The sequence below is a fragment of the Fringilla coelebs genome (assembly GCF_963513975.1).
Source record: "Fringilla coelebs genome assembly, chromosome: 22".
In the NCBI taxonomy this organism is placed as follows: Eukaryota; Metazoa; Chordata; class Aves; order Passeriformes; family Fringillidae; genus Fringilla; species Fringilla coelebs.
In genome coordinates this window covers 3872045-3885171 of record NC_140048.1, presented here as the reverse complement: position 1 = coordinate 3885171, position 13127 = coordinate 3872045, and the positions used below count along the sequence as shown (strand labels likewise).

Genomic DNA, 13127 nt, shown 5'->3' with positions numbered 1-13127 from the left:
TCCCACCGCCCCAACTTCCCCGCCGGAGCAACTTCCAGCCTCCTCCTCCTCCTCCTCCTCCTCCTCCTCCTCCTCCTCCTCCTCCTCCTCCAGCTCTGCCACAACCGCGCCGCGAGGAGGAAGAACCGCAGCGCGAATCCGGGGGGCCGCGGCTCCCCCCGCTCTGCCCCCCGAGCCAGCCCTAAACCAGCCCCGAGCCAGCCCTAAACCAGCCCTAAGCCAGCCCTAAGCCCAGCCCAGCTCCCAGGCAACTTTGGCCGTGCCTGCTCTTCCCGGGTGACATTCCAGCGGAGCGGCCGCTCGGGACACAGCCCCCAAAACTTTCCCGGGAATTTCTGGTGGGTGATCCCCCCCTCTACCCCCCACCCCTCTCATCCCGAGCGTCGCAGCGTTTTGATTTTTCCGCTGATTTTTTGAATCGTTCTCGGGGGGTTTTTTAATAATTTTTTTTGTTGGTTTTTTTTTGTTTTTTTTTTCTTTTTTCCCCTCGCTCGGAGCACAGATTTCTCCCTTGTTTTGCAGCCGCTGGAAGGGCTGGGAAGGTCGGAGGAGGCGGCCCCGCAGCCCCCCCCGGTTGTGCCCGGTGTCCCCCCAGCCCCGGTCCGCACCGGAGCCCCTCGGCCGCCCCCCGACCATGGCAGCGCTGCCCGGGACGGTGCCGCGGATGATGCGCCCGGCGCCGGGGCAGAACTACCCCCGCACCGGCTTCCCGCTGGAAGGTAGGTCTGGAAAACCTGGAAAAGCGCTCTGGAATCACCCGGGATGGCGGGGGGGGGAAGCTGGGTCTGGAAAAAACGCCGCTGCATCCCTCTGGAATAACCTGGGGGGGCTCTTAGGGTCTGGAAAATCTCCGCTCCATCCCTCTGGAATTACGAGGGGGGGCTCTTAACTCTGGAAAAGCTCCGCTCCATCCCTCTGGAATAACCCGGGGGGGCTCTTAGGTTTGGAAAATCTCCGCTCCATCCCTCTGGAATAACCTGGGGGGGCTCTTAGGTTTGGAAAATCTCCGCTCCATCCCTCTGGAATTACGAGGGGGGGCTCTTAGGTCCTGAAAATCTCCGCTCCATCCCTCTGGAATCACCCGCGGGCGCCCTTGGGGCAGGGGGTGAGGCTGAGCTCCGCTCCTGGGGGGGTTCCCGAAATTCTCCCAACTTCTCGCCCCTTCCCGCCGCGCTCCCCGCGAATTCCCGGCATTTTCCTCGCTGTTTTCCCGTGTCTCGAGTATTCCCGGGCATCCCGCAGGATTTTTGGGGCAGTTTCTCCCGCTTTGGGGTTTTTTTTGGGGGGAGCTGTTTGGTTTTTGAGGGGTTTTTTTTTGGCGAGTTGGTTTTTTAACGTCCCGACAATTTCACCTCCGCGTCAAAACCGGGGGGGGAAAAACAACCAAACTGATTTAACTTTTCGGAGGGGAAAATAGGAATAAAAACCTTGATCCGGGGAGCAGCGGGAAGCCGGGATGATGTCCTTGGCCGGGGCTGGCGAAGAGCGGGGACTCGGGAGCTGTCACCTCGCCGAGTGTCACCCATCCTCCCTCCGCCGTGCCTTTGTCACGCGGGGGGCGATTATTTCCAGGCACACACGTTCCAAAAAAAAAAAAAAGAAAAAAAAAAGAAAAAAAAAAAAGGCAAATTTCTATTCGGGACCCCTCTGGCCGCATTTATTAAAAGCGGAGAAAATTTCATCCCGCCCGTGCTCAAGTGGCGAATCGCAAACCCGCGGAAAACCACGCAGGCTGCAAAACACACAGGGCGCGGGGATTTGCTGAAGTGCTTTTCTGTAGCAAATGAAGTAAAACAGACGGCAAGGGAAAGGATCAAAGGATTACAACAATATTTGCACAACATGACTGGGAATAATGAAAGGAGAGAGCGGCCGGCGCTTTTAGCGGCTCTTGAATGTAAAATTGGCCACTCGAGTGTTATCTGTCGATAATGATACATCCAGGGAGCGCCGGCCAAAGTGACTCGGAATTAGCGGTGCATGATTCTCGCTAAATCGCCAGGCAATTTCTGGAATCGACTTTTCTTTGTAGCGAGAGAGGGGGGAAAAAAAAATTATAGATATAAAAAAAAAATAAGAAATAAAAATCCGCCCCCCTCGCCTCGCCCGGCGCTCGCCCCCTCCAGCCTGGCGTAAATTACCCAGCTGAGTTCTGCCCCCTCCCGTCCTGCCTCCCCTCCTTTTCGCTTTAATTTCCAGCCTGTGAAATCGTATTAATCTGCGAGATCTGCGGCGCGAGGTGTTCGATAAATTGGGGAGGGGGCGAAGGAGCCGCCGCTGCCCCCGCGCCCGGAGAGGCGGCGGCGAAGCGGCCGCGGGGTAAAATCCCCCCCAAAGCCACCAAAAAATAAAAAAAACCCCAAACCACCCCCCAAAAAAAGCTCCCCGAGGGTGTTTCAGAGGTGATTTCCAAAAGTTTGTTTGAAAGCGGAGCTCCGTAAATCGAGATTTTTTGGGGGGAGAAAGGAGAAGTTTTGGGAGCGTTTTGTTGTGCGGGGTTTGGATCTCCTCGCCTTTCAAACCAAGGAGTGAAATCCCAAATCCGGACAAATTTCCAGGGACGGACACACGGGGGGTGTCCCGGGGATGGGCGCGCGGCTCGGGGGGGAATTTTTGATTTTCCCACTTTCCGTGGGAAAAATCTCACGCGTGGTGCCGGGATAAACAAACACCGGGATAAACAAACACCGGGATAAACAAACACCGGGATAAACAAACACCGGGATAAACACGGGATAAACACCGGGATAAACACGGGATAAACACCGGGATAAGCACGGAGCGCAGGGCACGGGCCAGACTTTCCCCCTTCTTTCAAACCTCCAAACCCCGGGAGAGAAGCGCGATGCGCGGGGAGAGACACGCGGGAATTTCCCCCCCTCTAATTTAACTTTTCCCCGTGTTTTTTGGGTCGGGTTTTTCACCTCCTTATCCCTCGCAGTGTCCACCCCGCTGGGCCAGGGCAGGGTGAACCAGCTCGGAGGGGTTTTCATCAACGGGCGCCCGCTGCCCAACCACATCCGCCACAAGATCGTGGAGATGGCGCACCACGGCATCCGGCCCTGCGTGATCTCCCGGCAGCTCCGCGTCTCCCACGGCTGCGTCTCCAAAATCCTCTGCCGCTACCAGGAGACCGGATCCATCCGGCCCGGGGCCATCGGCGGCAGCAAGCCCAGGGTGAGTGCGCTGCGGGCACCGCGCCCCAAAATTCCGCCTTGTTTTTTTGGGGGGGCAGCGCGAAATTTCCCGGCTGTTTGGGTTTTTTTTAGGGGAGAAAAGGTTTTAATGAAGTTGCGGTTTTTGGAGTCGGATGGGGTGAAAGAGGGGCCCGAGCTGGAGGTGGTGATGGGGTTAAAGTGGTTTCTTTTTTTGTGGTTTCCACGTGCAACAAGTGGTGCGCGTTGGAGCGATCCCGGCGGGCAGCGGGGAATTCGGGGTTTTTTGGGAGTAGGAAATCCCATAAACACCCCAAAAAGTGTCCCCTGCACCGCCTCCCCGGAGCTCAGGCTGATCCCACCCTGCCGGCTCTCAGAGACCCCGTTTTTAGGGTTCGGGGGCGCGGGGCCTTTTCCCACCTTTATTTCCCTCATTTCCCCGCTCCCAATCCCCATTTTCCACCCCAAACCCCGCAGCGCGGCCGGGCAGGGCTGAGCTGCGCTGCTTCTTTTGAATTAAAAGCGCTTTTCCCCTGCTCTCCCTCCCTTCCTCCCCGTGCGGCCGCCCCGCGGGGACACCCCGGCGCCCCTTGGGCACAAAAGCAGGTCGCGACTCCCGACGTGGAGAAGAAAATCGAGGAATACAAGCGGGAGAACCCCGGGATGTTCAGCTGGGAGATCCGGGACCGGCTGCTCAAGGACGGCCACTGCGACCGCAGCACGGTGCCCTCAGGTGAGAAGGCAGCTTGGCCGCACTCCCCCGGCCCCGCGGGAAAGGTTATCCCGCGGGAAAGGTTTTCCAGAGCATCCAAACACCCGCGGGAAAGCTTTTCCAGAGCATCCAAACTCCCTCCTGGCTCTGCTCTGATGGAGAGGGGAAAATCACCCCGAGCAAAGCCCGGGATTGGGGGGGGATTTGTGCCCCGGCTGCTGCAAAACCGAACCCAAAGCGAGCCCTTTTCCCAGGTTTTTCCAGCTCCCTGGAAAGCCCAGGGGGTGCTGGGGCAGGGGGAGACCCCCAGAGGCGCCCTCCAGATCCAGGGGGAAAGGGGAACCCGCTGGGATTTGCGCTGCGGGGGCAGCGCAGCAACGTCCCCGTGGGGCAGAGATCCTCGGGATCCGGGGATTCCAGGAGATCCCAGGACATCCAGAGATCCGGGAGATCTGTGGATCCAGGAGATCCCAGAGATTCCCAAGACATCCAGAGATCCAGGAGATCGATGGATCCAGGAGATCCCAGAGATTCCCAGGACATCCAGAGATCCAGGAGATCTGTGGATCCAGGAGATCCCAGAGATTCCCAGGACATCCAGAGATCCAGGAGATCCCAGAGATTCCCAGGACATCCAGAGATCCAAGAGATCGATGGATCCAGGAGATCACAGAGATTCCCAAGACATCCAGAGATCCAGGAGATCGATGGATCCAGGAGATCCCAGAGATTCCCAGGACATCCAGAGATCCAGGAGATCGATGGATCCAGGAGATCCAGAGATCCCGAGGGATCTGGAGGTACACGAGATTCAGAGACACACGAGATCCCAAGAAATCCTGTAGATCCATGAGATCCCGGGACCCCGAGATCTTTGCACCCCAAAGTTCTGCCTGCAGGGCCGTGTTTGGGGTCCGGGGGCTCTGTGGGGCTCGGCTCTGAGCTCCCTGCGGGTTTTGGGGCCGCTCTGTAGGGCCAGGCAGGCCCGGAGCTCCATCCCGGCTTGGGAACCGGCGGGAATTCGGGAATTGTGGGGTGACAGAGCCTGTGGTGACCTGGGAATGGCCCATCCCGGGACTTTGGGACGTGCCGGTGACCTGGGAATGGCCCATCCCGGGACTTTGGGACGCGCCGGTGCCGCTCGGGTCGGGATGTCGATTTGGGAATTTGGGGATTTGGACGCCCCGGATCCCAGTTTGGGAATCGCGAGGGCTCGGCAGGTGCATCCCCACGGGAAGAGCGGCATTCCCGGCCGCTCCCACTCCTCCCAGGCAGCTTATACTCGCCTTTCTGCCTTTGACTGTCCGAGGTTTAGTGAGTTCGATTAGCCGCGTGCTCCGCATCAAATTCGGCAAGAAGGAGGAGGACGAGGACTGCGACAAGAAGGAGGAGGACGGCGACAAGAAGGCCAAGCACAGCATCGACGGCATCCTGGGCGACAAAGGTACCGCGCGTCCCCGCGCCGCGCCGGGGGGGACACCGGGGACGCGGCCCTGCCCGCCGGGGGTGGCTCCAGAACCGCCGAGTTTGGCTCTTCCCAAAAAAAAATCCCCGCGGGGAGCGGGGCTGGCAGGAGGAGGAAGAGCTGTCGGTGCTTTGCTCGGGATCAATTATCCATAAAAAGGGCCGGGAATGGCCGGAGGGGGGGAGAGGCACCTCGGAGGCCGTAAATGAATTTGTTAAACAGATTTGGCCTAAGTGGTCCCCTGGAACCGGGGCTGACAGGTGACCGATGGCGCCGATCAATATCAATTAGGGACGGGAGCCGCCAGCTCCGAGGGGACACGGGGGGGATCCCCGGAGCGGCGCCGCACCCCCCAATTATCCTGGGAAAAATTACCCGGGGAAAAGCATCCAGGGGAAACGATGCAGGGGAAACGATCCAGGGAAAACGATCCAGGGAAAGCGATCCAGGGAAAATCCTCCCGGCGCGGGCGGGGGGAGGCTCCGAGCCAGGCCGGTGGCGGGGCTCTGTTATCACCTCCCAAACGCGGCTTTTCCTCCCGCTGCCAGGAAAATTCCAACTTTTCCCAGCTGGGAATGTGGGCTTGGGGGCGGTGAGTGCGGGCAGCGCCGTGTTCCAAACAATAACAACAACAAAAGAAAAAAAAAGTGGAATTTTGGGGAAGCATCCGCGAGATCTGTCAGGGAAAAAGGGGGAGTTGGAGCAGCTCGGTTCGGGCACAGAACGAGCGGCTTTTTTGGGGGGAAACGGCGATTTTTGGGGGAAAACAGCGATTTTGGGAGTCCTCGGCAGAAGGGAGTTGGGATTTTCCAGTTTTCTCCCGAATTGGTGCAAAGCGAGGACGGGCTGGGCTTGAGCCGGAGTTGGGGTTTTGGGGGATTTGTGGCATCGCCGCTGTCGGGGTGAGCGGGAATTTCTCCCAAATTTCTCCCAGTTTGGGACACGCGGGGGGAATTTTGGGGTAAAAAACCCTCCCCCGAGCCCCCATGCCTGGAGTTGGAAATGAAGGTGACAGAAGGGATTTTGTTGGTTTTTTGGGGTTTTTTTGGGTTTTTTTAAGGATCCGATCCTTTTTTTTTTTTTCTCCCCCCTCTTTTCCCAACCTTGAAGATGAACTTCACTTACAAAGACCTTGGGGTCTATTGAAGCTTTTTAAGGAAAAAGATTCCTGACCACAAAAGCAAACAGCGGAGAAAAAAAAAAAAAGGAAAGAAAAGAAAAAGAAAAAAAAAGAAAGAAAAAGGAAAAAAAAAAAAAAAAGAAAGAAAGGGGGGAAAAAGGGGGAAAAACCCGAGGCTGCCTTAAAAATGGAGTAAAGGGATGGGGGAGGGAGGGCGCGTCCATTCTCATTCAAAATTCCGCGAGGAGGAGAAAAACTTTTGGACAAAGGGCCGAGGACGGGAAGAAAGGGAGATAAATTATTCAAAACTCCCTGCTGTTAGATAGTTTTGTAATATTATCGGAGCGGCTGCTGCAGAAAGGCTGAGCCGTTGGACGCTGCAAAATGTTGCTGTGATTTGGGAGAGGGGCGATGCTCATTTGCAAATCGGGGCCATTGTGTCCTCCAGAAGCTCCCCCCGCTCATTTTCGGGGTGTTTTTAATTTTATTAGAGGGGGGGAAAAGGAGATTTGGGGGGGTTTAAGTTGTTTTTTCAGCCAGGCTCGCCGTTCGGGAAAAATATCTTTATTTTTGAAAGCGCGGGTTGGGGTTTTTCTTTCGTCCTCGCGTTTTCCGCGTCGCCACCCCCAAAACAACAACAAAAAAAATTAAAAAAAAATAATAATAATGAAGGAGCGGGGAGCTTTTTATCCCTGATTAGCACGCAAGAAGTGCGTGTCAAGAGGCAAAACAAAACGCTCCCTTCTGCCTTCATGGGTGAGGCCGCGGACAAATCAAACACGAGCCCCCGTTCCTGGATGAAAGGGGGCTAATTTGGGCAAATTCCCGCGGCCGGAGCCTGTGGAGCGCCGCGCTCCCTCCGAGCGCGCAGAACCCCCCGGCCCCGAGCAGAAATTCCAATTTCTCCGCAATTCCGGGGTTTTTATCGCCGCGCCGAGCAGAAATCCCCACTAAAAACCGCGGGAATTCGGGGTTTTTTTTGGGGGGGTCCCGCACATCTCGCGTCCGAAATTCCGAATTTCCCGCTGCCCCGGCGGATTTTAACGCCTGGGAAAGTTTTAATGGCCCCAATTAAGATAATTGATGAGGCCGCTTGGAAAGCGCTGGCGGGCGGCGGCTGCGCGCTGGGAAACGCCGCGAGTTCTGCCGGGGGAAAAAAAATCAATTTTTGCTCGGAAAAACCCGCAATTCCTGCTCGGAAAAAACCCGCAATTCCTGCTCGGAAAAACCCGCAATTCCTGCTCGGAAAAACCCGCAATTCCTGCGCGAAAAACCCTCGATTTTTGCCCCAAAACTCCGCAATTCCTGCTTGAAAAACCCGCAATTCCTGCTCGGAAAAACCCGCAATTTCTGCTTTAAAAACCCGCAATTTCTGCACCAAAACCCCGCGATTCCTGCTTTAAAAACCCGCAATTTCTGCACCAAAAAAACCGCGATTTTTGCCCTAAAACCCCGCAATTTCTGCCGGAAAACACCGCGGTTTCCCACCCCGCGATCCAAACCCTTCCGAGCTGTTTCTCCCTCCACCCAATCCTCATTTCCAGGTGGCTCCCACCGAACCCAACCCAACCCAACCTCGCCCTTCACGAGGGAGGGAGGAGGAAAATTTTTTTTTTCCCTCAATTTCTGCGCCCAACGCGACTTCTCCCTCGGGGAGAAAAGGGGCGAAAAAACTTCAGGTTTGCTTTTTTTTTATTTTTAATCTTTTTTTTTTCTCCTCTCGCCGCTGCCAAGCGCTCCGTGGCGGGTTCTCCTCGCGGGGAGCCGGGGGAAGACAGCCCTAAATGCTCTCTCTTTTTAAGTGGGAAAGAAAGCTTCCACCCTGCGCCTGTTTCTTTCTATCGTCTGCTTGGCATTTAATAATGTTAAGACTTATTAGAGCTGGTAATGAAAACTGTGGCTGTTGAATAGGGAGCTGTGTTGGAGAAGGGTGTAATAGCTCCAAGGCATGCTAAGAAATGTATTTATCCCCAATCAGTACTCACTCTCTGAGTTCCCAGCACAAACGTTAAGTTGAAGGGTTTTAAGGCAGATTAAATTGAGCCTTTATTTCTTTGCACTTTCATCTTTAAACGGCTCACTCCAGCTAGCCCTGGGCGGATATTCATGAGGCTTCACTTTGGGTTTTTTTTTTATTTTTTTAATTTTTTTTTTATTTTTTTAATATGTGTTTATTTATATATCTATATATATCTCCTTGTTAAGAGCGGGTTGGCGTTGCTGTTTATTATTATTATTATAATTATAATTCTTATTCGGGGTTGTTGTTATTTATTAGGGAGGGGATGCGCCGCTCTCTCCTTCGCTCGGGGGGGGGAATTTGGGCACCCACAAATTTCGGGGGGCGCCGCAGGAGGAGGAGGGGGGGGGAATTAATTGAGACCAGACCCGGGGGGGGTCTCTGGCGTGTCCCCCCCACCCCGGGCATGTCCCCCCCACCCCGGGCAGCCGCGGGGATTGGCGGCGCTGCTCCCCCCGGAGCCCCGCGGGGTGCGGGGGATGCTGGCAGGGACCCCCGGGTTGGTTTTTGGGGTGAAAATGTGGATTTTTAGGGAATCTTCCCCTCCCCTCCGCACTGTTCCCCTCCCCCCCCCAAGTTTGTTCCCTCGGCCGATTTGGGGTTCGGCGAGATTGGGGTTCTGATTTTGGGGGAACAGCGGGATTTGAGCTCTGGTTTTGGGGGGAAAACAGCGGGATCGGGGCACTGATTTTGGGGGAACAGTGGGATTTGCGCTCCGTTTTTGGGGGAAACAGCAGGATCTGGGTTCTGATTTTGGGGTAACAGCGGGATCAGGGTTCTGATTTTGGCGGAAAGGAGGCGGGATCAGGGTTCTGATTTTGGGGGAACAGCGAGCTCGAGGTTCTGATTTTGGGGGACCAGCGGGATTTGCGCTCCGTTTTGGGGGGGACAGCGGGATTTGGGCTCCGTTTTGGGGGGGGACCAGCAGGATTTGGGCTCTGTTTTTGGGGGACCAGCGGGATTTGCGCTCTGTTTTTGGGGGGTACAGCTGGATTGGGGCTCCGTTTTGGGGGGGACAGCGGGATTGGGGCTCCCGGAGCTGCGGACACTGCGGGAGGGGGGACAGGGACAATTCCAACCGGGAGCTGCCAGCGCGGCTCCCGCCGGGTTTTGGGGGACCCGCAGCGAGCGGGGGGGGGTTCAGAAGGTCCCGCCGGATTTGGGGGAGCTCGGGAAGAGAAGGGGGAACCCCAAAGCCGGGCCGGGCTTTGTTCGCCGAGCCGGGAGAGCGGAGCGGGGCTGCGGGGCCGGTTTATCGGCGAACAATCGGCGCGGGTTTAAAAACCAACACGCGGCTCCTCGGTAAATGTGTGTTTAGAAGCGCGGGGGGGATGCGGCGAGCAGACACTTCATCAAATCAAGGGATTACCAAAGGTTGGCAATCTAATCAAACAGAGCCCAGGCGGGATTTGTGAGTGTTGCGAGCGGGATCAGCTCTAATAATGGGGGGCAGGAGAAGAGATAGGGAGGTGTCAAGCAATTCATTGGCTTTAGGCTGAGTTATTCTGTGCATATTTCAGGCCGAGAGGAGAGGGAAGAGAGGGGAAGAGGAATAAAAAAAAAAAAACCACGCAGGGAGAGGGAGAGGGAGGAAGGGGGGGCTGGATGCGGGCGCACACGGAGCTTACATGTCACAAAAAAAGCTGAGACAAATGAGGTACAACAATAAACACAGATAACAATTACAAAGGCAAACAGTGGCTTTTGGGAACGGGGAACCTGGGCTACATAAACAAAGTCGGCAAATGTTCGCCAGATAAACTCCTGCCTAAATCGAGTGTGACGGGGAGGAGAGAAGAGAGGAGGAGAGATAAGGCTGGAGAGGGGAATAAACGGGAATAATCGAACACGAGGCGTTGGAAAAAACAAACTTGAGACGGGGATGCGGCGAGCGGGGCTCGGTCGTGCGGCAGGGAGCGAGGGAATATCGGGGAGATGTTGGAGAGCCGGGGCTCGGCCGGACTTGGGGGTTTTTTCCCACTTTCCCCCCATTTTTTGGGGTGGGGGGGAGAAGAAAAGGATCCATCCTGGAGCGGGGAGGGATGGGGAGGGAAATCTCGGGGTCAGAGGCAGGTGGGGAGAGGAAACGCTTCAGAGATGTTTTAATGTGGGATTTGGAGGTGATGCCGTCACCCAGGGCGGGTGGGAGATGTTTTAAAGGGGAATTTGGAGGTGATTCCATCACCCAGGGCTGGTAGGACATGTTTAAATGTGGGATTTGGAGGTGATTCCATCACCCAGGGCGGGTAGGAAGCAAATTTGGGGCGAAGTGGGGGAGATGGAGCCGCGATAGAGCAGCGCAGGAAGGAAGCGGGGAGGTCTCGTCCTAATCCCAGGTTTGGGCCCTAACTGGGCCGGGAGGGAGGGATCAGAGCCGGAATTAAAGCAGGAGAGGCTGAGAGGGGAAGGCGTGATCCAGGGGTTGCTGCAAACAAACAGATCTCCCCCAAAAAAGCCCCGCTTTTAACCCGAAATCATCTCAAGGAGCGGCCGCTGGCCGCGCTGGGTCTCGCTCTCTCCCGTGGAGGATTTTTCCAAGCGGGAATTGCGCGCGGGAGAGGGGAGAGACGTGTCTGCAGCGTGGTTAAAGGAATTAGATATTTACCAGTTTGAAATAAGCCTGGATATGGGGGAAAAAAAAAGGGAAAAAAAAGCGGGGAGGGGGGAGAGAGAGAGAGCGAAGATGAGACGGGAGAACACTTCAAACGAATTCATCATCTGGAGTGGCGAAGGGGAGATTTAGAGACAGTATTGGGAAGTTATTTAGATATTAATAACATATTTTCCTGAGGCGTCAGGAGTGCCTCCATATGCACTTTTCCCTCGCAGCTATTTGGCTGGGTGAAATATGGGAGACCCAAATGTTGGGGAGAGATAACACAATCAGCCGAGCCCTGGTCCTGCGACTGCATCGCGGCGTTAAACCCGGATTAACCTCCCCTTCCTCCCCCCTCCCCCGCCGCCGTTTCACACCCCCACTCCCCCCGACTCCCCAAATTCCACCCCCACGAGAAGCTTTTTCCAAATTTTTCAGGGGAATTTCCGCGGCGGGGGTTTTAAAGCGCACAGAACAGCGGGGAGGGACTCGCTGGTGTAGGGTGAAGGATCTTTGGGAAAATTGCGTTTGCCATAAAAGAGAGAGAAAAAAAATAATAATAATAAAAAAAAGCGAATCAGGGCCCCCTCTGCAGACCTGGCTTTGCGGATATTCTGTATTTATGGGCATTATTCTTAAAAAGAAGTGGGGGAAAAAAAAAAAAGCCCCGTTTCAATCTGCTGCCGCTTTTCTCTCTCCTTCCCCACGCGGTTTTAGTCGCCTTTTAAAAGGATTTGGTTTTATTTTTTATTAAAGCGGAACTTCAGCCTGGTTTGGGCTCCGGGGGCCGAGGAGGTGCTGAGAGGGTCAGGAAAGGAGGGATCCGAGGGGATCCCGGCTGGGAGAGCTGAGGGGGCAGGGCGGGAGGGAGACCCCCCCCAGAATTGGGGTTTTGGGGGGGCTCCTCCTCCTTTCCTGCGCCCTCCACGCCAGGAAAATCAGGGATGGAGGAGTTGGGAAGCGCAGGTGCAGCTCCGGGAGGGAGCAGAGCTCGGGATGGGGATGCGGCTTTGCAGGGGAGTGGGAGGGTCGGGGTATCCCCCTCCCCAAAACCCCTCCTGCTCCTCCTCCTCCTCCTCCTCATTCCCGGCTCATCCCGAGGCTGGCGCTCGGCGGGGCCGCGCCACAAAAGGAGTTGGATGTCACTAATGCCACTTTATAAAGACATTTGTCACCCGCAGTTGGGGACGAGGGGGGAAGGAAGGGCCGGGGGGGCGCGGGGAGGGCGGGAGCCGGAGCGGAGCGGGGTTTGAGAGGGGCAGGGGATGATGGTGATGATGATGATGATGATGATGATGATGATGATGATGATGATGATGACGATGATGATGGTGATAGTTCGGGGGGCACCGCCTGGGGCCGGCCCGTGCGCTTGAACGGCCCTCGGGGCTGTGGGGAGGAGCAGGGGGGGCTCGGAGCTCCTCGGAGTGGGGGTGGGAGCTCCTCGGAGGGGGTTTGGAGCTCCTCAGGGAGGGTTTGGAGCTCCTCAGGGAGGGTTTGGAGCTCCTCAGGGAGGGTTTGGAGCTCCTTGGAGGGGGTTTGGACCTCCTCGGCAGGAGTTCGGAAATCTGCGGGGGGAGCTGCATCCCCCTGGAGGGGGTTTGGGGTTCCTCAGGGAGGGTTCGGACCTCCCGGGAAGGGGCTTGGAGCTCTTCAGAGGGGGTTCGGAACTCTGCGGGAAGGGTTGGGAGCTCCTCAAGGAGGGTTGGAACTCCTCGGGGGGAGCCGCATTCCCTTGAAACTCCTTCGGAGGGGGTTTGGAGCTCCTCGGAGGGGGTTTGGAGATCCTCGGTGTAGTTTGGAGCTCCTCGGAGGGGGTTTGGAGCTCCTCGGGGAGGGCTTGGAGTTCCTCAGGGAGGGTTTGGAGCTCCTCGAGGTTGTTTGGATCTCCTCGGGGTAGTTTGGAGCTCCTCGGGGTAGTTTGGAGACCCTCAGGGAGGGTTTGGAGCTCCTCGGAGGAGGTTTGGAGCTCCTCAGGAACGGTTTGGAGCTCCTCAGGAACGGTTTGGAGCTCCTCAGGGATAGTTTGGAGCTCCTCAAGGATAGTTTGGAGCTCCTC

The 13127-nt window shown here is 56.3% G+C and overlaps 1 protein-coding gene across 3 annotated transcripts in view; it reads left to right on the top strand.

Moving 5' to 3' along the window:
• Nucleotides 1–634: 634 nt before the first annotated feature.
• PAX7 (paired box 7) overlaps nt 635–13127 on the top strand; it is a gene marked incomplete at both ends in the record, with an annotated part of 154431 nt that continues 141938 nt past the window's right edge. For 2 of the 3 annotated variants that reach the window (XM_084220226.1, XM_084220224.1), the window contains 4 exons: nt 635–719; nt 2942–3177; nt 3759–3888; nt 5183–5311. In XM_084220226.1, coding sequence (XP_084076352.1) covers nt 635–719; nt 2942–3177; nt 3759–3888; nt 5183–5311 — 580 coding nt within the window. Of the gene's footprint in view, nt 720–2941; nt 3178–3758; nt 3889–5176; nt 5312–13127 lie in introns of all 3 variants that reach the window. The other variant, XM_084220225.1, reaches the window with a different exon arrangement.